The sequence below is a fragment of the Mycteria americana genome, chromosome Z, assembly GCF_035582795.1.
Source record: "Mycteria americana isolate JAX WOST 10 ecotype Jacksonville Zoo and Gardens chromosome Z, USCA_MyAme_1.0, whole genome shotgun sequence".
Taxonomy (NCBI): domain Eukaryota; kingdom Metazoa; phylum Chordata; class Aves; order Ciconiiformes; family Ciconiidae; genus Mycteria; species Mycteria americana.
Window position 1 is genome coordinate 48,743,244 of NC_134396.1, and position 27,297 is coordinate 48,770,540.

The window sequence follows — 27,297 nt, forward strand, 5'->3', positions numbered from 1 at the left end:
TGCTTTTTCTGTGCAAGGTTTCTGTCTCACTTGGCACTGTCAGCCTTGGCGATGACATTCCCTCCGTATTTGGCAGGCTCTCAGCTCCCAGCTCTCCCTGCAGCAAAGCAATCAAAGCAGCCCTGCTAAGATCCCAGGTGAAGCTGGAGATGACTAGCCCCCAGAGATGCTTTTCCAGCACTCCCCTGGCAGTTCTCCTGGGCTGCAAATGTTCAGCTCAGACAAATCAGTTTGCTTCTGGTATTCAAAAATGCTAGAAAACTAATGCTGTGGTCACTAGATAGTGCAACAGTTGTCCTCTAAATCCTTCCTGTCTTTATCTGGGTCACTTTCTCCCCTTTCTATCTCCAGCCTGACCCCAGTTAATCCCCTGCCCTGGATATCTGCTTATTCCTACAGCCACCCATGGAGAGTGACAGAGTCAGTTTGGTTTGTTCTGGTGCACATGCTGCGACATGTGAATGTTTTAGTTTGGTTTTCTTTTCCCTGCTCTCAGTCTGAAGCTTACAATGTATGTAGGTCTGCCTGCCTTTTGCACCACTGCCTGTCAGTAGATTCTCCCTCGCCAGGCCAACGTCTAGATAAAATGTAACTGCCCTCAGCCACATAATCACCTGGGTCATAGCACATGGACTAAAAAAACAAAGCCCTTCCTGGTTCAGTAGTCACATCATATGGTAACAGGTCATCTCTGTAGCAAGGCACTTGTTAACAGGTGACTGACAGGCATCATTAATCCTTGCCCTCTGACAGAGCCACAGAACTGGGAGTTGAATCAGCCATTGATTTATTGCAAGACACTGACCAGAAAAGTCCCAAATTGAACAGGTAATTCTCAGAGGTCACCAAAGGCCATATGTGGCTACTTTGGTTAATTTCTTTCTTTCTTTTTTTTTTTTAAATCACTATTTTCATGCCTGAATACAAGGAGAGATATGGGCAAGAGACATGGAGACATTGACATGGAGACTTGGAAAGTTTTGTTAGAAGAGGCATAGGTCTCCGCATGGGATTTTGATCAAGAGTATCAAAAGGAATTGATGAGGCTTTCAAATGCTTGTACGCTCAATCTACAATGGCAGCAGGCAGTCCTTTCCATTGCTGAAACACCCATCTGCGCACAACCTTCAGCTGATTAACTAAAACTCAGCTTAAATGCATTGTATGGTTGAAATCCCACAAAACCAGACAGTTTGAGGAAAACCTGGGTTGCCTTGGCAACATTCAGTAAGCATTGCTGGAAGCCTTTATATTTCAGGGGTCTCATTAAAAAGTTGGAATAAATGTTGCCGTGGTAACATCAACTTTGAAGAGCTACCTGATGCTTAAGTACCTCATCTCAATACCTTTAACAAAGCACCTTCAGGAGGAAGATGGGAATCAGAAGGGATGGCGCAGAGTCAAGGTGAAAGGTTGAGAGATACAAAAATACAGTGGAATAACAAAGGATGAGCAAATATCCACCACCGCCTGCTGAGCATTTCTTTGCCCATCAGGATGGAGATGTGGCCAGGCCAGTGTTGTCAAGCCAAGGCGGAGGTAGTTAAGAGCTCATAGCTGAACACCCATGCCCTTCTGCTTTTCTCATTTTGTTGCTTGGGCCTTTTCTTCTATGAATGGTTGGAGGTCATGTCTCATAACTGCTTTTCACCTAAGTGAGCCACATTCCCATCTGTTGCCACTGGCTTCTCCCTGAGGTCATGCCTTTCTTGGTCCCTCTCTGTCTTGGAGAGGCACGTGTCCCTTCACTGTGGGCAAGCAGTGCAATCTGCCTTTGGTCTTTGGACTGGGTAGCAGCATGAGGCTGCCTGTTCCTACTGCCTGTAACCACTCACAGTGTTCTCCTCCACAGAAGAGCATTCTGGGGGGGCTATCATTGCACCCCTATCCATTGCTTACAGCAGCCCTTTGCACACTTGCTTTCATAGCAGGAGCTTTACATGTTGGAGGGTCTGGCCACTGTCAGATAACACTCCTCCCCTTGCAAACCCCTGGAGCCAGGAGCAATCACCTGTGGTGAGAGTGGAGAGTTTAAGAGAACCCTGTACGGGGAGGGGCACAGTGTTCAAACAGGGCCTGTGTGAGAACAGCCTGCAGATGCAGGGATGCCAGCCATGTTCCTCAGGAAACATAACGCATGGCCAACAAAGTCTGTGAAAGGTGTGCCTTGTGAAGGCTTTGGCTCCCTGTACATCAAAGACCAACCAGTTGCTTTGGTATGGATGTTAAATGCAAAGGCCCAGATGCAAAAGCTGCTGCAGGAAGTACTGAACCTGTGCATTCTCCAAAGGTGAGAGCGGGAGGAAGGAACAAGGGAAGAAATGCCATTTTCTGCTGCCAGCCAGGTCGTCAGAGGAAGCAGCCCTCCCATTCACTCACACAACTGGTGACTAAGAGTCTGTCAAGCCTACAGATTTGTGCCTTACCTGCCTTTTTGCCCACATTTTGCAATTTACACTGCTTCTGGGGTGAAAAAAGGCAGACTTGGTCTTGCCTTGCACATGTGACATGACCTTCCCCTACAGCCCAGGACTGTAGGTATCTGCCTTAGGAAACTAATTTTATTTTTCCAAGATGCACCTCTCAGCAGTGCCTGAAGATCAGGACTGCTGTGAAATGTGTCACTTTATAGACCCCAGTACTGGTTTTGAGACTGTTTGACTTCAAGTCCTTCAAGAAAGACCTGCAAATTCCAGGGACTGCCTGTCCCCACACTGCTACGGGTTCCTGGGGAGAGTGAAGCCACCAGCTTTGTCCCACTGTTTCACAGATGCATGGAAACGCCAGGAGCTGGGTCAGAGGGCCTCACATGGCTTTCCAGCACAGCACTGCTCTCTGACTGCTTGGATGAACTGATGTACATGTTTGGTTCCTGGGGGAAAGGATGTTATGTCACCATCCAAAAGCAGTCAGTCCTCCATTAAAATCCCAAGTCATCCACACATAGCATATAGGTGTTTTGTATATTCTCCAGGGTGGATACCTCATTCTGAAATAGCCCTCCACATGTTTTGTGTACAGTTGGCAGGTGTTTCAATAAACAGGACTAGACATAAATCATTATTCCAAGCTATTCATTATTCATTGCCTTTTTCAGCATTTGAAATCACAGGGAAAGCAGTGGGAGAAGGGCTGAGACAGGTCCCAATTAGGCCAACCCTGACTACTTATCAGAGACTCACACTCAGACTATCTGCAAGACTGCCTTTACTTTTCCTTCCTGTATTTGCACGCTGCTGTGACAGCACACAAAAGTAAGGGGACGTAGGCCTGTTCCAAAACTCAAGTGAGCTCTTAAAGCCTGTGATCAGGGATGGAAAATGGGGGAAAGGTTTTTATTGAGGAGCTGAAGTCACTGTCTCTCAGAAGTTACACTCAGTGTTAAAATACTAACCTTCCAAACACTGAGAAACTAAGAAATACTAGGTTCAAGGCCACCCCAACAGCTTTGGTTTAACTGCTTTATTGCAACTGGTGGCTTTAGAAACATGACCATTTGCAGTGCCCCTGCCCTAAGACAGCTTCCACAGTCCCCTGACAACAGTGACACACGACCAGGAGAAGTCTCTGATTTCTGGGGACTCTGCTGCCTTTCCTGGAAGAAGATGTGGAAAAGGTTTTCCATTTCAAGCAGCTTAGTGCTTCTCCAAAGCCTACCACTTTCCCTGCCATTCCTGCTAAGTTCCTGAGTGATAATCAGGAAAATATCACTTTAAATAAATTTTGTCCTGTGCACTTTGGGGAGCTGATGTAAAAGTACTAAAGTCTCTTAAAAAGCCTTGATGGCTCAAATTAGTTACCCAAGATTAAGGAATATCCATGGGCTCAAGATCTAAATTCCCACATCTTCTAATAGCACAGTACAGCCTTTTCACCAGGCAGGCAGAAAATTGGTTAGTTATTGTGAAACACCCAAGCTGGATGACCTCCACTGAAAACCCCAGAAGGAAATCAGCCATTCTTTTTTTAGAGCCACAGCCATCAAGTACAGCTTGGGGAACCATGCTGAGACAAAGCAAACTATTGAATTGCTGCTCACTAAGTGAGCCCCCTCCACTCTTTGCCCTAAGCCAGGCAGAAGCCAATGAAAAAAAGCTGCAGGTAAAATTCATCATAATGCTTCATGCAAGTATGTGCACAAGTAGTATTAGACAGGAAGCCATAATATCCATGATGCCTAACTTCCTTGTGCTAGGAAACTCGCATGTCGCATGTTTAATTGGTTTAGTGAGACTGACATTTTGATAATGCCTGGCACTTAGAAGGCAGACAAAATACTAATTTATGGCTCAATTAGCCCCGGCTTTCCCACTTTTCAAGCTCCTTCCATGCTAATGAAGAGGCCAATTTATTTAATTTTTCTTCCCAAAGTTCAAAATTGGTCACAGTAAGTGAGCTTTATGACCAGGACAGAGAGTTTGGGATTTAACTTTAATGAATCTGTTGGTCTAGCAACCTTTCTGTAATTTTTCTGCCTGGAATTTTAATGACTACTGTTCATGATCACTAATTACTGATTTTCAGCTTTTATAATGATGTCCAGTCTGTTTTCCTTCTCAGTTGCACCATTTTGCATCAGTCTCACTGCTCTGGTCTCACTGAAATTGTTCTTGCAAGATGAGACTGAAATTTCTGGTGGAGAAAAAGCTTTCTCGTAAGATATGTGGTTTGGTAGAGTAGGTCTATACAAGGAGAAACAGAGCAAACATAGCTCGCAAAGGCTATGCAGGAAGCCCACAAGTAAATGCAAAGGCATTACTAGGAGAGGAAAAATAAAGACACTTCAGAAGGGTTGAAAGAGTCAGTTTCTCTCTCTAGCACTTATCAATGCTTTGTAATGAAATAAAATTCAGAATACCTCTTCATAATCCTTTCCTTATTACTTCTCTCTCTTCCATATACTCCTTGTTTCAGTCTTGAGTGGTCAAGCTTACATTGTTAAAGTTACCTATCCATAAAAGATTTGTACAGGATGTACTATCAGGATTATAGTTTAATCTAGTGAATACTGATACTATATTGGGAATAATATGTGAACAGGTGCTTTTGTGTACTGGCACATTTATATTTGTTTCCTTGAATCACTTGTCTGTTGATCTGGGTTTGCTACATAACACCCAGTCCAGAGATCTGGACATGTGATGGTGTTGGGATGAAGGGTGGGAGGGGATGACCTAGCTGCTGTAAAGTCAGTTTAGGAAGGTAGAGGAGAATTAGAGCTAGAAATTTAACCCTTGAACTTTCTGGCCATTGAATTCACCTGCAGAATCAGCCCTAGAAACCCTCTGTCCTAGAGGACAGGATGGTTAGGAGGCTGATGGCCTGGCTTTCCCCTGGGGCAGCACCCGGGGCCAGTGCAGCTGGCTGCCGCCCTCCTCTGCCCTGGTGGCAGCACCACTGCCAGCACTGGCTGCCTCGCAGCCCTGCGGCATCTCTTGCCTCCAGCCACACCTCGCAAAGGGGGAAACAGTGCCTGCGCTACATTAACGCTTGCCGGAATGAATAAGCACATTTTCAAATGAGAAAGCAGAGTTGTTTTCACAAGTTAGCAGAGTTGAACAAGGCCCTTCTCTATCTTGCAGCTTATGAAACAAAAACACTTAAAAGCAAGGAAATCAACTGCTAAAGGCATTCAGCTCTGACAGAGAGTATTTGAAGAAACTGACACTACAAGGGCTGTGTCAGACAGAAGGAACCACAGGGCTGGGCATCACCTTCCTTCTACCTTCTCACCTTCACCTTACGGGACAGAGTCTATTGACAGGCAGCCTCTAGCTTTGGCAATTCTCACTCAAATGGAGAACTCTCCAGCAAAGAGCTCATTGCACACCAGCTCTGGGGCACTGAGTTCGAGTGTCCTGCTAACTGAGGAGCAGATCACCCAGGAACTGAGCAGGCTGATGAGGACACGTCTGATGTAAAGAGATGCCTGCATTTGAAAGTTGTTCTCTCACCAAACAGTTCCTCAAAAAAACCCCAAACCAGCCCAAAATCACAAAAAACCCAACCCCTTCAGGGCTGCAGTCTCTGATTTAGGGGAAAACCAGTGCAAACTAAAGCTTGACCCCAGCAGTTTGATAAGTTCCTGGTAGAGAAGATAAAAACTGCTGTGCTGCTAAGCTAGTATGCTGTTTATAGTGGTAATGACTGCATCTGAGTGCTCAGGTAAAGTATATGCAGATCTTTTCCCTTGGTTTCCCTGCACAACAAGGCACAGACCCAGTTTTCAGGAGAAAACCTGAATCTTTGTTCTTTGTTGTCCCACTAAACTCTTCTGTTACCTTGTCTTGCTGCTTTCCAAACCTGTCAAGAGGTCTGACACACTGCAGCAACAAAATCTGCAGTTTAAGTGGGATTGTTTGCAAGCACATGATCACGTTTGGGATGATCCTGCAGTCCCTAGGATGTACAATCATTTTACACACTATTCAATCAAATCAAAACAGTACATACTAAATATTCCAGATACAGCATTTGTTTTGGGTTTGCAGCCCAAAATACAGTAAAATTATGTAATTTTTGGCTTCTGGAAGTGCAAAATGACTCATAGGTGGTTGGGGTTTTTTTCAGTATTTTTGTGGCTTCCCACTGGCCACTTGCAGTCCCTTTTTCGAGTTGTTATGCCCTCTTAAACAGGAAGAAATTTCCACAAGAGCACCTGAACAACCATGTGGCATTACATACTCCAGCAACCTGTCAGCTGCTGGGGTGGTTTTCTGGGTCAGTGGCAGCTGTAAGGGTCAACATGCAGGAGAAAAGTACTACAGGACTCCACCATACACAGGGAGCCTAACAGCCAGACTCTTGGGGTGGCTCTGTAGAAGACAACATTATCAGGGACAGCGTGGTGGCTAGGCCCTCCTTCTTGCTAATGAGTGTGCTTAGCAGTGTACAGCCTCTGAAAGGCAACAGCACAGTAGTTGCTGGAAACCTCAGAGGTGTGTTTGCTTTTGGAAGGGGATTTTGAGGGATTTATTATCACTGCAGCATTGTGCAGCCACCTTGTAGCCCTCTTCTTAAAATTAAGCTCTTCATTTAGAGGGTTTTATAAAAACGTGTGATTAATTTCTGGTCTGACCATGGTTTTCTTCTTCATACTCTTCTGCTGGTTGACTGCTTGGTTTCTTTTTCTCTTTGTACATGTAAACTTGCAGTTTGAGGAAACACGCAGCCTAGAAAGCTAATAAAACAAGCTTTTCCTGTGGACCACCAAGTGAAGTGAGGTTATTGTTGCAGTGGTACTGATGCATGACCCAAAGATAATAATAAATAGTATCACCAGCAGAAAAAAAGCTGGAAAATAAAGACTGTATTTTTTTAAATACCTCACCAGTGCTTCCACATAAAGGATGTAGACCCCTTCAGATAAGGTCCCCTGCAAATGCCAACAACAGCAATGAAAACGATCATTCATGATGACAAATGGTTTTTACCTAGCAGGCTCCTATCACTTCGAGCCAAGGGAAAAATTCTTGCATTTCCTCTGCTGTGAAAAATGTCATGCCTCATTTCTTAATTGCTCTAGCCTGACCAACTGGCTGGGCTCTTAGACAAAATAAGAAGAGAATTCTTGTTCCCTGTACTCTTGCATGTGGTCTACACTTGCTTGGGCTGGCAGGGCTTGGCAGGTGTTGACAGTGCTCTGTGGGAGAGATGACCAGTCAAATGCCCTGCTGATGCACAGGGAGTGCCTGGCTTCTGCCAGGGAAGGGTGGAGGGCAGGCTCCAAGCAAAAGTGACCCTCAGAAACTGCATAGACATGAGATAGCTCAGCATGAAGTTGTTCATACACATAGAGGACAAGGCAAACTGAACTGAGCCCTGCTGCTAAACAGGCGGTGTAACTTTCCCTCATTCTGCTTATTTGTTTCCTGGATGTAAGAGGTCTGTCTTGGCTGTAGTTGTGAATTAATACAATTTTGGAAAAAGTCCTAACCCTAATGACAAGTAGTCCTTCACTTGCATTTGTCTACCACAACTGTGACAAGTAGAGAACATGTTCACGGCTTTGAGTAAGATGGTTGTCTTTGAGTGCTAAAACCCACACAGATCCTGTGCAGGCAAATACATGCTGGTAGGAGCAGAAAACCTAATCCAAGGTAGCCATGCTTTGACATTTTCTTTAAATGGATGTGAGAAGAGGAGGTGAGATTTTAAGTAAAGTCACTTGTCACTACTATTTGTCGCTACTACAGGGACCTCAGAGCCGTCTTTCCTCTCCATATAGCAAAGTGAATCTAGATTGTGGTCAATGCTGTTCTCAGCAGGCTGGCTGCAAAAGATGAATTTAGTTTTTATTACGTTATAATACAGTATATGTAGGAAACAGACTTAACGGAGGCACGTCATGGAACCTGTCCCAGGTAGAAGTGCACTAGATGTGATACCAGGTCTTGGCAAGGGTAAGGAGTGAGTTTCTGTAAGTATCGGTGGCAGACCTCTTCTTCCTTTCATGCAACAATAAAACAGGAGACTTGTTTTCATCTTCTTTACATTGTTTTCTGCCACAGGGAAATCAGTCCAGGGTCCACTGTCTCACATCCATTGCAGTGACTACTTGCAAAGCATCCTAGTGAGTTCAGCAGTAGTGTTGTATGCCTTGGCACACCATACTCCCCTGAGCACGGAGTCCTTGTTTCCTCCCCAGAAAGCATGGTGCATGAAGTCCCCCTCAGGCTGGACCTTGCCTAGCACCTTGCTCTGTTGTGGTAACGGAGCATGCTGGACACACAAGTCCTCGGAAAGAGCAGCTTTGCACTTTGTTAGTGCATACACCATTGCCAAGACTGTGATGCTGTCCATCCCCTTCCCCGAGCAAAAAGCAACTGTGCACCAGTTGCTTTGTCTTCTGCCAGGCAGGGCAGCTGAGGGTGCAGAATCTACTCACCCCCAGCCTTCCATCTGAGGCTCTCATCCCAGAGAGATGGCCGCTCGGTTTGCCTCATGGTGTGTCAGCTTCTCTGTACCTTGCCTGGTACTTTTTACATCACTGTGGCTATCATGACCCTCCTTTTAAACAGACATTTTCTTCAGCAGCTGGAGCATCCAGACACTGCAGTCTGTTCAGCTACCCATGGAGGCTGAGGAGCTGTGTCCATGCTCATGACCTGCTTGCTGGTAGCATAGTCCTGCACTGCTTCCTGATTTAGGGACCCACAGGAGCAGTGTTTTGTGGATTTTCAGGCTGGTTGGTTTAGCCACTTGTTGATGCCACAATGACCCTTCTGTTACAGGGACTCGACTGCCAAGGGATTTTCTGTCCCTGCCCAGAGGAGACAGGCACCTTTTTACATCATGCAAGATAAACATTTCAGGTGACTCTGGATGTTTTTTAAAAACACCATGAGTGCAGTTTGCAAGATCATGAGCCTGGGACAAGTCATTAATCCTCCGAGCTGATTAACTTCTAGCATCTGCAGTGTGTGCAGAGATGGAGGGAAGCAAAGCTTTGTTTCTGGTATGTATGGCCATTTAGATTACCTCTTTCTTGTTGTGGACAATCAAAAGGGAAGACTGGAATTAAATTCGTTGTAATGGACATTGACATAATGTAGATAAAGTGCTTAAAGAAATGCTGATTTCCTGAAAGGATGGGTTTCACATGTGAATGTGAAACTCAACTGAAAAAAGGTTTTATGTAACTTCTCCTGACTGACTTTGAAAATGTACAGTCACAGCCCTAAGGCTAAAAAGTCCCCTTTACTTTCAAATCACTACAAGAAAATACCATCATAAAAAGAAGGGCTGGAGCAAGATCTTTGGAGCTAAGACACCTCTGCTAAACCTGGAATTGCTTGCTGAAATTTCCTTGAAATTAGCTGGAGGATTTCTCTGCTCTTTCGTTCATGAAGAGGACTGTAAGCTCCTGCTGTGAATAAGTGACTTTAGTTGAGAGTACTGATGTCCTCTCTCTTCCAGCTCAATGCAGTTGCTAACATTTCAAAACAGAAAGCTGCTTACCCTGCCTGAGTGGCTGCTGTCTGCCTCCAGGAACACCACAACTGGCTGGACCTGCCACTTGTACGGCACAATGCTGGAGGGCTAGACTTTCAGAGTCCTGCTTACCCCTCCAGGGAGAGCACCTGGTGCACTATGCATTTTCAGAAAGATTGTGTGAGAGCTTTAAAAAGTTTAATATTTGAGGCCTCTGTCAAATTGGTTTGCAACTGCACAAAGGTTTGCACATCTCTCTCTATATTCCTTGTTCCCTCCATGACAGTGATGGTGTATTGGAAACCAGCCCATAATACGGACTATGGAAAGGGTAGGATGAGGAAAGGAGCACTAACATCTTCAGGTGTTTGCTGTGTTGACAGGGTGAAGGTGGTCAAAATTGTTCTCCTGGCTTGTTTTTTCCATTTAGATGAAAGAAATGATCTCTGTATATCATGGTTTATCATACAGAATCCTCTTTATGATGAAAAAAGGGATTTGGATTATTATGTTAAAATTTTCCATGGGTCATATCTCCAATCCTGAAAAAGCATGTTGCAGTCAAGAGAATTAGAGGTCTGTGCCTCCAGGTTTTGCTTTTATGTATTTCTAACCTCATCTCAGGGCAGGCTCCTTCAACTGCAGTGCATGGTAAAGACATCATGGGAGAAGAGGCCAATGCCATTATAAAGTCTAATGAAAAAATGTAAGTGCAGAGATGCCAGCTTTGAACGCTGCACATGGTCTTCAGTTATTGCATCCTGCATGGCTCTGAGAAGAACGTATCATTAATAATTTGTAGTAACACATGGCTTCTAATTTATTGAATTCTTTTTTCTGTTTAAAACAAATGGAAAAAACTACATAATTAATTTCCTTGCAGCTCATGTTGTATCAGAGATGGCTGTGCTTTTAGGAGGATTTCACTCCTCCAAAGTGTCAAAGCATGTACTCCAGCATTTAGGGAGGATGCTTAGCCACAGACAGTCTGCTTTCATCTCTGATAGCCTGATTAAGAGGAAAAGTATGGTCCCTACACGAGCGATCAGATTTCTTATGCTGGACGGGTGCCGTAGAGAACAGAACAGCAAGTAACTTACCACATCAATTATCTGCAGCAAAGAAAGCTGGAGCTCAACTACAAGGGGTTGGGAGTCATTCACTACTGGTCGCTCAAGACGATTGTAGTTTCTCAGCAGTTCTCTGTACAGGCGTCTCTGGCTTTCCCCCTGCTGAGAGACTAGGGGAAAAGAAAGAAGGCATTTGTCATTCAGGCTGGTCACACTGTCCCTATTGTTTGTCTGTTTTGTTGAAAAACCCCTCTTAATAGGTTTGTAATTTGAAAGCTGTTCCCAAAATATCCCCCAAATTCTGCACACGGGTATGACAGACACAGCTTTTCTGCATATGTGACTGATGAGCTCTTAAAAAAAAATTAACTACTAACACTCTAAGTCATTACCAACACTCAGGAACTAGTGAACAGCCTTTGGGGCTCTGAGTAAATGTCTCCCGCCCTTGGTGCCCCTCCTGCTGATGGTCAGTGGAGATGTGGCTCCAAAACCATCAGACAGCTTCCTGGAAGGCAGTCAGAGTGCTTTCATTTGCTTGTTCTTATTTCCTAGAGACTGGCTGCTGTAAGCCAGTGCTGGTATTACTTGGACGTATTGTGTGCTTACCCAGCATGAGTAACAGGTATTCTTATTTCTTGGAGCTGATGTATCAGGCCCTTTTCTGTGCTCAGGAAACAGTAACAAACCTTCTTCTTACCCTCTTCAGTTTTGTGTGGCAGTCTATCCAGGCTTTGGGTTACTTCCCTTGCCTTTTTTCCTTCTAATGGCAGCACACCTTGTTAGCACCTAATGAGGTGGTGGTATGAAGGCTAGAGTATTTGACAGGTATGTATAATGATATTGAATTTCTGGCGTTACATGTTTAACTTAGCTTCCACTGGGAAACAGCCTCAACACAGAAGCTGTCATGCAAACACATGAGCATGTTAAAGACTAGCAGAATTTCAGCCTATGCTTAAATTGCAAGATGCCCCTGTTCCCCAGCTTTGAATTGGGTGTGGAGAGCATCCATCTAACCTGTGTGACCAGTTTTCCTTGCCACAGCAACCATGGATGGTGCACAGTAGCAGTGATGGCTTGGCTCTCTTCCCACGGGAAGGTAAGCACTTTGCCGGGATGCACTGCCAAACCAGTCCTGTCAGCATGAGTGCGTATTCCCTGAACTGTAGAAATCCAATCCCTGGCAGGGAATCTGCACTCTAAATTATTATTACTTTCAACTGAACCATTTTTTTATCCACTGCAGCTCCTGGTCTCTGTGTGCAACTTTTAACTCTTTAGCAGAGCTCTGCACATTGAGACCAGGACTCCTCTCACAGTGGTTATGATTAGTATCTTTTTGACAATGTAAACAAACCATAACAACCAGTTCTGCCTTCCCCAGACTCTTACTGTGCTCAGCAAACCTTGCAAGCATGGAACAAGCTGCTGCCAACATAGCAGCCATGCCTTTTAAACCTAATAATAAATTTAGTTTATAAACAATTTATAAGTCTGTTTAATTCATGTTCTTTTCAGTTTTTCTGATACTAAAAGGAGCTTTGTGGCTTTCCAGTATGGCAGTGCCTGGTGAACAAGGAGGAAGAGTACTTTTGTTTATTTTGGTAAGTTACACCAACATATCATCTTCATGGGCCCTCTCTGCTCTTGCATAATACATTACATGATCACGGGGATCCAGAGGAGCAGATGTTGTAAGTGTTGCTCCAATAGCCTTCGCTGACATGTCAATATTGGATGCTATATTGTCACAATTGGCAAAGACAAGGTCTGGCTACAGTATCTCTCCTTCACCAGCTTAAGTAAGCTTCCCTGTGCAAGGCAGTGATTTAGGTCCTCTGTTATGGCCTTAATACTTGCTTTCTAGCGTCTCAGCAGACCCCAACTCCCTTGTAAGATCCTTCTGTGGAAAGGAAACCAGTGAAAATCACTACACATTGTTCTATGGGAAGAGGCTCTGTGCTTTGAGCAAATTTGCTGTCCTTTCACTCACCTGCCCACCCCACCACCACCACTCCCGCGTGCTCCTATGCTTTAGGGAAGAAATGACTGCCTGCACTATTGCTCTTATCTTGAGTACTTATGTAATATTTGCCTTTAACCTTCCTTTTAAACTGGCTGCCTCAGCTTTTACAAGGGAAGAGTGCCCTTCACCAGTCCCTGGAAGTCGGCTGGGCTGCTAGAGTGCCCTGGTACCATCACTGTCATGGTGCATTAAAGCATCCCCCCAAGGGAGGTCTGACTTGGAGACATCTGAGCATAACCCTTTGCTGCATGCTTTGGGAAGCTGTCTTTTTACTGTGTGCTCCAACAATGCTAAAGCCAGGCCCCTTTCCTTGTTAAACTTCATGAGCTGAAGTAGCCCAGTACTGCAATTTTGACCTGGTTTTCCATCCTTTCTTCAACTCCCCCCTCTGTAATGTGATCTACTTTGCTACCTCTTGTATCTGAAATTGTTAACATCGCCTTAGCTGATCTATTCTTAGGCTGCTGAGTTGGCATTGGTGACCACGTTTGTGTGCTGCATGGTTTTCTCACAAAATTACATAGATTCAGAAGGAGTCTTTGGGGTGTCCTGGGAAATAGCCATGGCAGCTGTTGGTACCACAAAGACCTAGCTAGTCTAATCACACTGCCACCTCTCTGCTACAGCTGCTTTGGAGAAGGAACTGAGGTGGGTGACAAGTCAGACTTGTATTTTCATAGACTGTTGCTTTAAATCGTAATCTTCAAATACTTAATGTTTCATGCTCCAGAGAGATTTCTACTTTTTTCCCCTCTAATGCTTGTGCTAATGCATTGTGACACTATATCTCTGTGTGCTAAACGGAGTGCTTGCTGGTGATGGGGAAGTCTGGATCTCTCAGGAGTAGTGGTAGAATAAGCTTTACCACTGCCTACCCCTCAGCCACAGAAATCTAACGAAAAGCAGTGGCACTATTTCACCTTTTAAACTAGGCTGGAAGCTGGATGTCAATATTTAAGGTTGCCAGGTCAGTCTCCCAAAAGCAATGCCAGACTTACTTGCCTGTGTATGTTACAGGAAAGTACAAGTAACTGGCAAAGGGCTTGATGCTTTCTAGATAAAGGATCTTTGAGCAACAGAGAGCCTCTTATGTCCCACTGCCTCAGACTGTGTCCCTCTTGTTTCTGAATTATCTTTGAAGCAGTAGGAAAACATACAATCTCATTAAAATTCGAGGGAAGGGCAGCGTATGATGTTTACTTCAAGTTTAGCAAGACTTTTGACACCATCTCCGAGAACACCCTCACAGACATTTGTCTATGCCTTACGGGCTAGATAAGTGAACAGTGAGGTGGATTGAAAAGTGGCTGAACTGTCAAGCTCAGAGGGTTGTATTCAGCAGCACAAAGTCCAGCTGAAGTCCAGCCAGTGGTGGAGTACTCCAGGGGTGGATACTGGGGCCAATGCTGTTTAATATCATTATGAATGATGGGACAGAGTGCACCCTCAGCAAGTTTTCAGACAGCACAAAACTGGAAGGAGTGGCTGATACAGCCCATGGTTTTGCTGCCATTCAGAGGGACCTCGAAAAACTGGAGAAATGGTTGACAGGAACCTCATGAAGTTCAATGAAAGGAAGTGCAAAGTCCTGCACATGAGGAGGAGTAACCCTAGGCACCAGCATAGGCTGGGGGCCCACTGGCTGGAGAGCAGGTTGGCAGAAAAGCCCTGGGGGTCCTTATAGATACCAAGTTGACCATAAACCGGCAACGCACCCTTGCAGCAAAGGCCACCAACACCCTGTGCTGCATCAGGCAGAGCCTCCCCAGTAGGTCAAGAGAGGTGATCCTTCCTCTCTACTCACCACTGGTGAGACACACCTGGAGTACTGGGTCCACTTCTGGGCTCCTCAGTACAAAGGAGACATGGAGTTACTAGACCAAGGACTAGGTTGTCCCTCAAGCTTTACTCTCTGAATAATCTGAAATGGTTCCATGAACTGCTCCAGGAGTTTGCAGGCAATTGGGAGGCACAAGGCAACCAATCCCCTGGTGGTTTTGTGAAGAGCTCTATGGACAACAGAGGTATTCATGGACTACATTCAACTTTTAAATACCTCTCTGAATGTCCTCCCATGCTTCTGCATGTGCAAAGAAGTCTGCAAGAAGCCCACTGACTGATCAACACAACTTATAACCTGCTACCAACCTCTTGGGAATACATGCTATAGTTGAGTTTCATCTTTCTTTCTAGGATGGAATTGCTGAGAATTGCACAACAAGGTAACCTGCCTAGGAGCTATTTCTCTATTGCAGAATGCTACCACCTCCTCTAACAGGAGATACAAGAAAATGTGGGTGCCTCCAAATGCATTACTGTGAGACTAGGGAACTCCCCAGGTAAGGTGGTACTGTGTGGTATCCTCTGTGCTGGATTAGGGAGTCCCATGATGTGAAGGAAGAACCTGTAGCAAGAAAACAGAAGATGGCAGCTTCCCTATGGGCTTATTTCTGAAATGCATCTGAAAAAGCTGTCCTTCGCCTCCTTTTTTCCACCACAACATGCTTGCCTTGAATTATTTCAGCAGGAAACAAAGCAAGTAATCTTGCTGTTAACTTACAGTCTGAGCTCCCTCTTTCCTTCCACAAGCATGGTCTGCATGTGAGATTTCATCCTCTATTAAATGCAGACATGTTGCAATATTCATGACAGGTTAGGCCGAGAGACTAGGACTGAAACATGGGATAACTGTATATTAAAAAAAATTTTGCAGAGACCTCCTCAGAACAAGTCTAGAAGCAAGCTAATAACTGCATCCATGTTTTTAGACGAAGTGTGGCTTCATAGCTAGAGGGAAAGAAGCACCTCTGATGAGGCTTGCACAGATGGTGTCTCATACTGACTGTGAGCCTTCATGGTATCTATAAAGGGGTTTGAAATCTCTGAGACACTGCAATTAAATTAGATCAAGCTGATACTGGCTGATGTCAGCTCCAAGTCAGCAGCTGTGCATGCTCAAGCTCAAGCTCTGACTGAACTCATGTCCTGTAGCCAGTAATGGTAAGGAGAGCTGCCTCAATAGGCCTGCATGTTTTATGGTGAATCTAAGGCATGCTGATCTTGGTGTAACTCAGATATCCTCTCTGCTGCAAAGCTGAAAATAAAACAAATAACCCAAACCTCTGGATAGAAAAAAAAGGAAAGAGAAAAAGAAACAGAAAAATAAATAAATAACATAAAAATAACAATTAACAACAAAAATCACAAAAAAGAAAATGCAAAAGCAAAAGAAAAGCAAAAGCAAAAGAAAAGCAAAGGCAAAACCAAAAGCAAAAGAAATCTGACTAAAACTAGCTAAGCTCTTCCTCATTCCTTGTGTGCTGTGTATGGTTTCCCTAGTTGCACTGGTTTGTTCCTTTACAATTTTGCTTGGCCTGTTGAGGAGACATAGGGCTCTAGGCATATGGTTGTGGGCTAACAACAAACCTCTTCCACCTTCTCTGTCCGGGTGGGATCCTCTGGGCATAGATTGTCACTTCCATGCTTGAGTGTCATCCTGTCCTCCCCACTGTGCCACCATAATGCTCCTTGTTTCTCCTTTGGGTTTGGGATCAGATCTGGGGAATTGTCTCTTCGGGCTGGAGGCTGTTCAGTGTTGTCTGGTAGGAATGGCTGTCAAAACTGCAGCTAGCTCTGGCCAGACTATCCATATGCCATCCCCAGGAAGGCAGATGCTCCCTCCTTTCTTAGAATCTGTGCTGTCATGCCTGGTCTTGGCTGGTCGATCCTCCTGCTCAGCTTTGCATGCAGAGTTCCCTGAGCTACAAGGCAAGAGTTCAGCCCTTGCCAGTTCCCCAGGTTTGTTCCAAAAGTGGTCAGCTCCTTGACTGAACATCCCTGGTGTGGGCCACATAACGGCTTGCTGTGCACAGTAAAGAATAAATAATGAAATATTAACAAGAGGGTAGATGGAAGGACATGGATTTCCAAGAGGTTTTCAGCCACAGTACCTGTATTTATTGATCATTCTACCTCTAGTTCATAGTGTTCCCTGGTTTTATTTTCATAGTCTGAATTTTTTGTTGGGCCAGGTGCTAGCTGAATGTTTTCTAGCTGTTGCTCATTTCTTTTGGCAGAGGCCTGAGCCTTACACACAAGTTATTACTTTATTCATACAAGATTATGGGAGTTATTGGTTCCTAAAGGACCAATGGTTTTCAGACCAAATATCGTATTCTTCCCATATCGCTTTGTATTTACACATATGCATGCTAACGTCTCTGGATTACAAAACATGCCTTTTTTTTCTTCCCTTCTCAAAAACAGTTCCTAGAATCATTTGCATATACAACTTCTTTGCAGAGCACAGTAAGTTAAAATCAACAGCACTATTCCTGGTCCATCACATTGTTGCTTTTAAATATTTTGTCCCCTGCTACTTCATAAAAGGTCCTAAACTTCAGCAATATTGTGGTTATGGTATTTATTCACTCCCCTTGTACTTTCTGCAGGTATTTCACCACATCTATGTCATTTTTTTCTCTCTGTATTGTTACTTTGCCACATTCCCTCTATTTTGGTTGGTTGGTTTGTTTGTTTTACTGTTTCCTAAAAGAAATTTCTGGCCTTTTTTGAAAAACAGTGTCATTATACTGAGAAGTATTGTTATATTTTGTTGTGTAAAGATTGTATACAATCTTGTTATAATTGGAACATTTACAGAGCAAAAAGCCATTAGAAAAACCTATGGGTATCAGACCTAAATCCTAGAACTTCCAAGTATTTTCCTAACAACCTGCAGACTCTTCTGCCATAGCTCCTCTTTTTTTTAGCTATTTCTTTGGGAATGCAAATAGAATGATCACAGGAAGACACACACATACACACACACACTATGCAATTACGAATTATGGGGCAAGAAACAGGAGTAATATCAGAGAAAAAGCAGGTTGTTTCACAGGCAACGTCATTGGCATAAAGCATTGGAATGGCAACAGCACTTACAAAAATATGGCATGTTCTAATGCTTTGGTAGCTATAAAAAACCACCCACTTATTTTGGATATTTTGTAGATATCTGAGAATGTAAAGTATGTCACTGCCATATGTCACTTAATCCCCAGAGACACAGATGTGTCGCATTTGTTGTTGCTTTTATCTGTGGCTGCAAATGTATTATTTCTTTCGACGTCCTTTGATTTCAAATGCATGTCATCATACCTTCAGGGAAGAGTACTCACATAAGAAACAATGGAATTACATGAGCTGCCTCAACCCTGTGTGTGTGTCTGTGTCTCTGTCTATGCGTGTGTGTTTGTGCGTTGTGTATTTGAATACCTCTCTCATTTAAAACATCTTTTTAATCTACTTCCCTTCTGGGTAATCTTTGACTCTAATCTTTGGCTCTTGCTATGCAGATTGCTTCTGCATCTTACACACAAAACTAGTTAGATACCCAGAGGAATGTGAGAAATGCCATGTTTTCCTAGGCAAAAAGGACCTAATCTTCCTGATATTGGTCATTTCTGTTCTTTCATAGCAGATAAAGAGCTCCTAGCAGAGATGGGTATTAAAGGGTATGCTAGGAAAGGTTTCATCTCAAAGACTTTAGGCACATGACAACATGCTAAAAAGAGAATATAGGCCATTACATAATGAAAGGATGGGATTATATTTTTGGTCCTGCTGGCTTGGTGCAGATCTTTTAAAGGCTGAGATATGTGTGTAAGGTGAAGTGACACACATTAAGATATTACCAGTGGGATACCTCTCAAATGTGTGATACTTATCTAAACTGCCTCATTGTTCCAGGTCAGAAACATAACTGGCTACAGGCAGAAAGGGAAAAAAAGGTATTTTTAGTGTAATGCTAGTTTACATTAGCTCCATGCAATATAACTGTAATTACTACAATACTAGATGTGGAGGGAGCACAGAAGGAGGGAGTTGGAGCAGTGGTGAAGAGGGGGACTCGCCTTGCTAGACATGTTACAGAGAGCTGTGGCTGTCTGAAGGTGACTCTTGCCAGCCATCCTGGGATTTGTGGGGAGGAGCAGTAATGGAAGCCAATGGAAAGAAACAAAATCATATGACAAAAGTGAGATACCGATGATATGGTCATCAGTGCATTGGAGTGGGCTTCTGGACTCCCCACTCCCATTGACTTGCAGAGCAGCTTGTCACATCCCTTCAGCTCTACATGTTCCAGCACCCAAACCAGTAAACCAAGGGAAAGTCCTTCTTGGGAAAGAACTATGAACTTCACTAGCCAAGTGCTGTCAATGAGGTAGCCATGGCAATCTGCACAGCATTCACAGGCAGCTCTGAAAAGGGTCACAGGGAATCTGCACCTCCCCATCAAAAGCCGACTCAATGCCATGCCAGGCACATGTGGAGAGCTCAGATCTGGTAAAGCCATATGTGAACGGACAGGTGTAATAATGATTTCAGTGGAAAGCATTAGGCAAGTCTGGTTAGGGCTGAGAAGATGATAGGTAGGAAGAGGGTTTTTTCCTAAACTCAGTGCAGATAATAGCAGTGATAGAGCCTGAAATGAAATCTTCAGTTTACTGTGCAATACCATTCTTCAGGCTCCACTTCCCACCCTGAAAATGTCACAATATAATTAGAAAGAAGGCCACACCAGGGTCAGCAAGACCCTGGAAGAGGAGGAAGATCAGTTAACCTCCCAGGAAGAGAAATATAAGTCATTTTGTCCACAAGACATGAAGAGAGCAAAGATAAAAAACCAAACTTAGTTGTCCGAAGTGCTATTCCTCAGTTAGACACATGCCTTTACTAGGCAGAGAAAGCTTGTTCCTTTTTTCATAGTTCAGAGGTGAGGGAGGGATTTTGCCTCAAAACCATTGCCTCAGTGTGTTGTTACTGAAGCAGTGGTGATATTGTTTAACTTCTCTGGGCAATGCAGAGGACAGGTTGGAGTGGAAATGTTACAGACAGTAATACTGTGGAAATGAACCCCCCAGTGTGCCCAAAGATGTTCCAGTGATTCTTTCCCCTTCTCCTTCTGCAGTGCTGGTCAGTGGCAATGGTTATGCTCCCAGAGATGGTTAGTTTGCTGAACAATGAACTTTTCCCTTGCCAGCCTGCCAGTTGTACTTGCATAGCAATGCTAAGCAGCAAAGGTACCAAGGATGCAATAGGCAAGGCTAGTGATGGCTCCTCCTGCCTTCTTCCCGCATTACTCAAGCCTCAGCTGTTGCCTGTGAGCAAAGTGAGAGCTGCACTGACTGCAAGGCACAGGCAAGGCACAAATGTCCAAAGTGAACATGGATCTGGGCTTGCAGAGAAAGTTGCAAGCTTGTCTTTCCAACGTCAGAAACTCAAATGCTGGATGATGTGAAACATGGCATTAGAACCCTGTGAAAGAGATGTGGGCTGCCCTGATGGAAATTTTGAGAGCATCTTGAATGGCTGCTTATTTGTCCTCCTTTTCAGTGCTTAGTACTTGAACTGGAAAATATGAAGATACATTTTCCCAGATCTGAAATAGTTTCCCACTTGGGAAGCAAAACTTACATAAAACATCTATAGATGAGACTCAGCCCTGTTTTAAGCAGCACTGCTGAGCTTTCACTAGGCCAGGCTAAATTGGCTGCCTGTTTATGTGAAAGATGCTGTGCTGCTAGCTGGCTGGTGATAGTTTGGAGGTTTTGGCAGCAGAAGTGGCTGCTATCAAGGGATTTTCTCCAAGGGGAAGAAGTCCCCTTTGGTGGTCCAGGTCTTAGCAGGGAGTCTGAATTTTTTTCACACTAAAGACAAAAGCTGCTTCTAAGACTGTCTTGATGAAGTAAATGACTGGCTCTGAGCAAATTAGACTTGTGACCAATCAAACAAGGTCTGTGGAGATCTGACCTAGGACACGTGAAATTGTAAGTGCTTTGTTTTGGCTGATTCAGTCCAGATTTGCTTATGTGCATATAAAGTGGCTTAGCACGGTCTGTATCATGAAGGTTACCGCTGTTTTTTTTACCCCAGACTCTGAATGCCACAAGGTCTCAGTGACAGCTGAGCATTGGTTAGCCTTGATCTGTCTGTTTTCAGAATGCTAGATGCTATTGTCTTTTCCTCAGGTACAGGCCTCGAGTCCTGGTTTTGTTGGGATCTGTGGGGATATAAAATATGTGGGTCTCCTTGCTGCACCCTGCCAGCCAAACCTGCATTGTCTGAGTCACTGATCCTGACTGGGAGCAGAAATGAACTACAGTGAAAATCAGGTACTTCCAGACAATGATCTGGGGAGCCTGATTTTGTCTTAACTTTATTTTGTTGATTTAAAGCTTTGGTAACATCAGTCTAATGTTCCTCGATTATGTCAGTGCAAACAAAACAAAATTAAAACAAAATTGGTGCCCCACGTGTCCAGCTGAGGATGACTCTGATCTTGCGATATAGTAGCAATGCCTGCAGATGCAGGATGCTTAGTCTCTGAGAGAGATCAAAAGTAGCCTGAAAAGCAGAAAGTGACTCTGTGCTGTCTGGCCTGCCCTCTTGTATTCCACAACATACAGACTTCCTGAGTCTGCTAGAGCATTTTGACCCAAAGGGGAAATGATTTGCCCACTTGGGAAGAGGCCTCCTCTGGAGAAGGCTGTCTCCACTCCTTACCCACAGACCTTTTCCCATTCTATTTATCCTTTCTCTATCATCCTGCCCTCTCGTTGTCATTGCCAGGCAATGCATAAGTAGATCTGATGATGGCAGGAGTGCTGAAGTGCCTGGGCTGAGACACCAATCCAACAAATTTTAATTATGAAGTAAATGGAAACTGGGGACCCTAATATCTTTGGAGACTACATTAGAAGGCTTAGACCTTGAACGAAACACTGCTGCAGAGACTATGCTGCAGGATAGCTGTTTGGCTATATTAGAAAGACAAGTCTTTTGCTTAGAGCTCTTGAAGCTGTTCAATTGCCTTTTATGAATTGTGTGTGAAGCCTGAACAAAAATGGCTCCAATTCAAAGTTGCTGCCCATTTGCCACTTGAAACACTGACAACTGCAAACCATCTAACAACTATTTATTTCATTTTTTATCTCCTCTCCCTATTGTTACAGCTGTTCAAGCTAGATTTCGTTTGCTGATGACTTTTCTAAAATGACACAATATTCAAGGTATTGTACTCCATCATTTGCCATGACCTGCTCCTCCACTTTGCAGACTCAAGATGAGGAAGTTCTTCAAAAAGAGCACAAGATGGCTAAGAATTACAGAATATATTTTCTGCATCATTATATGACCTCCTACTTCTGTTTTTTTCCCAAACCTACTGACTCGGAGGTGATGAAAACACTAAGCAGCATCCTCCTCTATAGCCAGCCTATATTCAACATCAGTGAGACGCACTGCATAGCACAAAGTTAGCTCTGTGCCTAATAAAGCTTCCCCAGGGCAGCACAAGACATACACTGACCCTGTGGAGTGAGTCGAGTGGAGTCCACTGAGACAACAGGCTGCTGGAGCACAGCATGTCTGATGATAGGTGGAGAGACATGCCTTTGATTGGCTTGGGGATGAGAAAGCAAGGGGGAGCTGTATTGGCTGCCTTCATCTGCCACGAGGAAAAGGGCTCTGTGATGAAGGAGCCAGACTCTTCTGGGAGGTGCACAGGGACAGCACTAATCAGATACAAGTTGCATCATGGGGCATTGCCAGGTTATCAGGGGAGACTTTTTTTCTCTGAAGGGCACTCACCATAGCAGGTACCAGTGTCCTTGGAGATCTTCCCGGCTTGATGGCCCAAGAAGCAACCTAATAGAGCTGTCCCTGCTCTGAGAAGAGGGGTTGGACTGGGCAACCTCTGGAGGTCCCATCCAGCCAAATTATTCTACCAGTCTATGAATAGATCAGATCCTCTCTCACCTCAGCTGCCACAAGCATATCTTTTCCAATTTATACTTAATTTTCTCTCTTGGTATGGTGGACATCTAAGTGACCAGAGATTCTTTTCCACGTAGCCACAGCTGAGCTTCAGGGAACACAGTGTACAGTCTTGTTAGCCCAATCTGCAAACTGGCTTTAGGCTGTTTGAGTCCTCAATGCAAAATGAGATCTCCTCAAGCCTGTCCCTTCCCTCTAAGTCCTTGTTCTGTCCAAATCTATGTTGCATTAAGGACAGAAAGGAGGACTGTGGCTTTCTCTGCAACATTCTGGAATGCAATAAGTACTGAAGACATCCTTTTCTGGAAGGTGATAAGGATTGCAGACATCCATTTCAGCACTCTGGTGCTGAAATACAGCTTCTCTAACTGAGCAAAGCCAATTGATAGCAAGGCAGGACATAGTCACCTCCACCTTACTGTTGGCATGCATAAGTACTCATGCTGACTACAAGTTCTCTTTCCATTGCAATTTACTGACTTAATTGCAAGCCCCAGGTGGGAAGACTGTTATTTCCAAATACATCATCTGGTTCTGGTCTCAGCCTTGTTATCACCTGCTTTGCTCAATGCAGAAAGTACCTGATAAGCAAAACTCTTTTTCATGCCATATTTGCTCAGGAGTATGTCCCAAGACAGCAATAAACTGCTGTCCACCTTTTTCTTTCCCATGGATGTTACTGATTGCCAGTGCTAGCCCTACCTGTCTGAGGCAGATTTGCTCTCTTCCTCAATTAGATTATGCAAGATCTCTTGGCAGTAGGCATCCTTGAACAACCATGTCAGGAGTGATGCAAAGGGTTTTGATCTACTTTAATCACACCCTAGAGCTGGAGAGACTTTATATCACCCTCCTTGCTTGTAACATACAAATGAAATTCTGCACTAACCCTTTGTTCAGGACATACAGTGAAATTGAATGGTATTTGGGTACATGCGTTCCCTTAAAAATCACAGCCATCATGCTCAGATGGAAATGTTTCCTGTTTTGTGACTGATGTAACCCATTCTTAGACTGTGGAAAGAGTTACTTCATCATGCAAATGTGAGAAGGGATGCTGCTGTTCACTGTTCTCACTGCACCACAGAGACATAAAATACCTCTGTTACTGCTTGAAACAGTTTATGGTTGCTGACAAAATCATCCAATATGTTACCATCATCACTAACTTATGCTCTCCTCCACATCTCTTAGGAGAACAAACCAGAGGGAGAAAAAAGGTCTGGAGCTGTCTTTAGGACATGAATCCTGTGCCTGGAACGGGAACTTCTGCTCTGAGACCATCATAAGGCCCCCTGCACTGGAGCAAGGTTGAAGGCTCCCAAGGCACCATCTGGCATCATCCCAAACACCAGATGGATGCTACTTTCTCGTGCACTGTATCTGCTTCTGGACCCCTCCCTACCTGCAGAGTGGTATACCCCTCCCTACATGCAGAGATGCATATAACAATAGGTGCTGGTGATGTCAGGGCCCAGGTGCTTTTTCTGAACCTTCCCACTTCTTCTAGTGAGACTTGAAGAGACTTAACCCAAGAAGATTTAGCCCAGATCACCATCAGCAAATTGCACAGAAATACCTCCGACTTTCCAGGAGCCTGGCAACTTCTCACAAGCTTGGGCTAGCTCCACAGTTGCAGCTGTGCCTACGATAATACAGAGCAGCCTTAGAGCTGTGCCAGTGAACACCCATAGAAGATTAGTGACTGAACATGAAGTCTGGTTCATTGAACTGAAAAGCCAATCTCAGGAGGCAAGCATGTACAGCAAGTTACTGTAGCAGACAGTAACTCACAGGAAATCATCTCAGAGATGATTTGATCCCCTTTGCCTAGGACTCTGCCTGCCTCTCTTAAATGTGTTGACACGTGTTTCTGCACTAGTGTTCTTGATCACAGAGCAGAGTGACACCTATAAACAGACATGTGCTGCAACAAGTACATTCAATCCCATCTGACTCCATGCTTATGTGATGCCTTAGCACACTCTCAGAATCCAGGGTGACCAGATTCTGGTGTCTGTGCTCCCAGACGTTATAGTAATGGCAGGGATCTGGCAGTTAATTTCCCATTTCTGCAAGGTGCATGTTTGGCATCTTTTTAGCCAATATGGAAGAAAAGACCTACTTGTACAAGCAAAGGTCTTCCTCATACCTTTTCTATTTTGAACTGGCGTCAGCTGCATTGTTATCTTTGAAACTGTGTATCACTCATTGTATCATGGGTGATACAACTCAGAGCATCAACATAGAGAATGTGGGGAACTGAGGTGAATGCGACCTTTAGACCTCAAACTGAGAGTATGAAAGATTCTAAATTATCTGACTTACTTTAACACCTGGTTCTAGTCTGGTAACATTTATGAGATCTAAAGGTGGAGCTCCTTCAACAACCACGTAAATTACGAATGACATTACATTGTACTCTATTAAGGCACAGGACTTCTCACATCTCTTCAGCAGTGTCTCTTTGGAGTAAACCAGTTTGATTAACACAGCTCACTGCAGTTCCATTAGTCCTACCCAGCTGAGGCCCGAAGCTTAGACTCCATATATAGGTATTTAAGTACCAGCCTTGGTTCTTCCTGCTACACAGATCTCTAAACTCGTGTCACCTCAGTCTAACTAACATTAAAGCAATTGTAGCTTGGCAGCAGAATCTGGCCTTTTGAGACTGTCTTGCCAATGCTACTGCTGCTGCAGAAATAGCACCTGCTTGCATGGAAGTGAACCAAGAACAGTATCCTTGTGAGGATTTGCTCCTAGAGATCATCAGTTGTGTTCTGATGTGATCACTAGAGCTCATCTAAACCAGCAAAGCGGTGAGAAAGCATGAAATGACTGTAGCGCAGGAATTCAACCCTGTATTGTGAGTGGGCCAAAGAAAAGCTGTTTTGCAGCAGTGGGGTACACCAAGTTAGGCTGAGTTACTTCGTAATTTACATCTTTTAGCTGATTAGCTCACTTGCAGCACCCCCTGCCATAAGATTTGTCCCATACTGCTAAGCACTTACTTTCTCAGCAGACTGCAGAGGAGGGGCTCTCTCCTCAGCTTGCCTTTGTTGGGCTTTTCAAAGCTACATGGCCAGAGTATGACCCTGATGTCAGGCTGAACAGAGCAAAGAAACTAAGAGGTCTGACTCTGCTCTGTGTGGCATGTGTGGCACTTTAGTGGCCACACTTAAAAAAATCACATAAAAGCACAGTAATTAGAATGTATGGGTTGACTGGAGACTAGCAAAGTGCATGTTTAACTTCCCTAGATGTTCAAACCCAGCAGGTGCCTGTGCACTGAGCTGAAGGTAATGCTCCTCGGAGAGGCTAGGTGCCCATGTGGTCACCGGGACATGTTTCTCAAGAGGAGAGCTACCTTGCAGGATCATCTGTACCTTGGCTCCCAGACTGCACCATGCCCAGAGAAAGGAGCAAGAGTGCGTCTGATCCCTCCCTTCCAATCTCTCCCTGGAGCAGGTTTTTCAAGTCCCTCCACCTGAGGCTGTTATGTAGCTGCTGAGACTCACAGGGTCCTTCCATCCTCTGGGTGCTCCGTCAAGGATTGCACCTGGCCTGGAAGAGACATCTGGCTCTGAGAGATGTCATCTGGGATCCAGGGATGCTGAGAACCAGTTTCCTGATTTTCCCTAGGGCCCATGTCCCAAGAAAGCATCACTAGCTCCAGGCTTTTCAGGAAGGAGGGCTGCAATGATCTAACATGAATGACATGTCTATCAGGGCTCCTAGCAGTAGTGCAAGTGGAGGCAAGTTGAAGCAAAAAGTTGTGGAAAGGACTGGGAAAAATGACCGAGTCCTTCATGTTTTGTTTTGTTTTGTTTTTTACTCAGTCCTTTTCACAACTTTCTTGTCAAACAGCCCTGCAGGAGTTTTCAGTGGTTGAGAAATTGTTATGAATTCTGTTGAAACAACTCAGCACTACCTGAGAGTGATGTTAGTTATGATGGACTTACTGTGACTTCCATGTGGGTGCACTGAGGAATCCTGGGGGATTTTATTTGGAGCTTACTGTTAAAAGACTCTGCTACTGATAACATGCTAAGATCATCTTGACTTTTTTCTCTTCTGCCCCAACTGCACAATTCCCAGGGCTTTTCTTTTCTTTTCTTTTTTTTCCCTCTTCTTTAGAAAGAAAAAAAAAACCTATCCACAAAGCAGAGGTCAAATACAGACCATCTTAATCAGAGGTTCATTTCTTTCTGCTTTAGCAGTTGTCTGTAAAAGTGCATACTTGTAAACTGCTGGTAAAAGCATCTAACAAAAAAAATCCTCTGAATTATTTATAAAAGCAGTTCATGTCTTCATGTGCTGCTCAGAGAAACTAAGCATCCCCCCTGATGAATTAGTGATTACTCAGTATTTAAAAGGCAATGTTTACATGATACACAACTGCTCAAAATGGGACTGCACACAAAG

The 27,297-nt window shown here is 44.2% G+C and overlaps 1 protein-coding gene across 1 annotated transcript in view; it reads right to left on the reverse strand.

The window, feature by feature from the left end:
* The window catches only part of LOC142421926 (neuronal acetylcholine receptor subunit alpha-7-like), a 65,325-nt gene that overhangs the window by 36,670 nt on the left and 1,358 nt on the right, over positions 1–27,297 (reverse strand). The window contains exon 2 of the mRNA XM_075527174.1: positions 11,034–11,173. Within this exon, the coding sequence (XP_075383289.1) occupies positions 11,034–11,173 (140 nt within the window). The remainder of the gene's footprint in view (positions 1–11,033; positions 11,174–27,297) is intronic.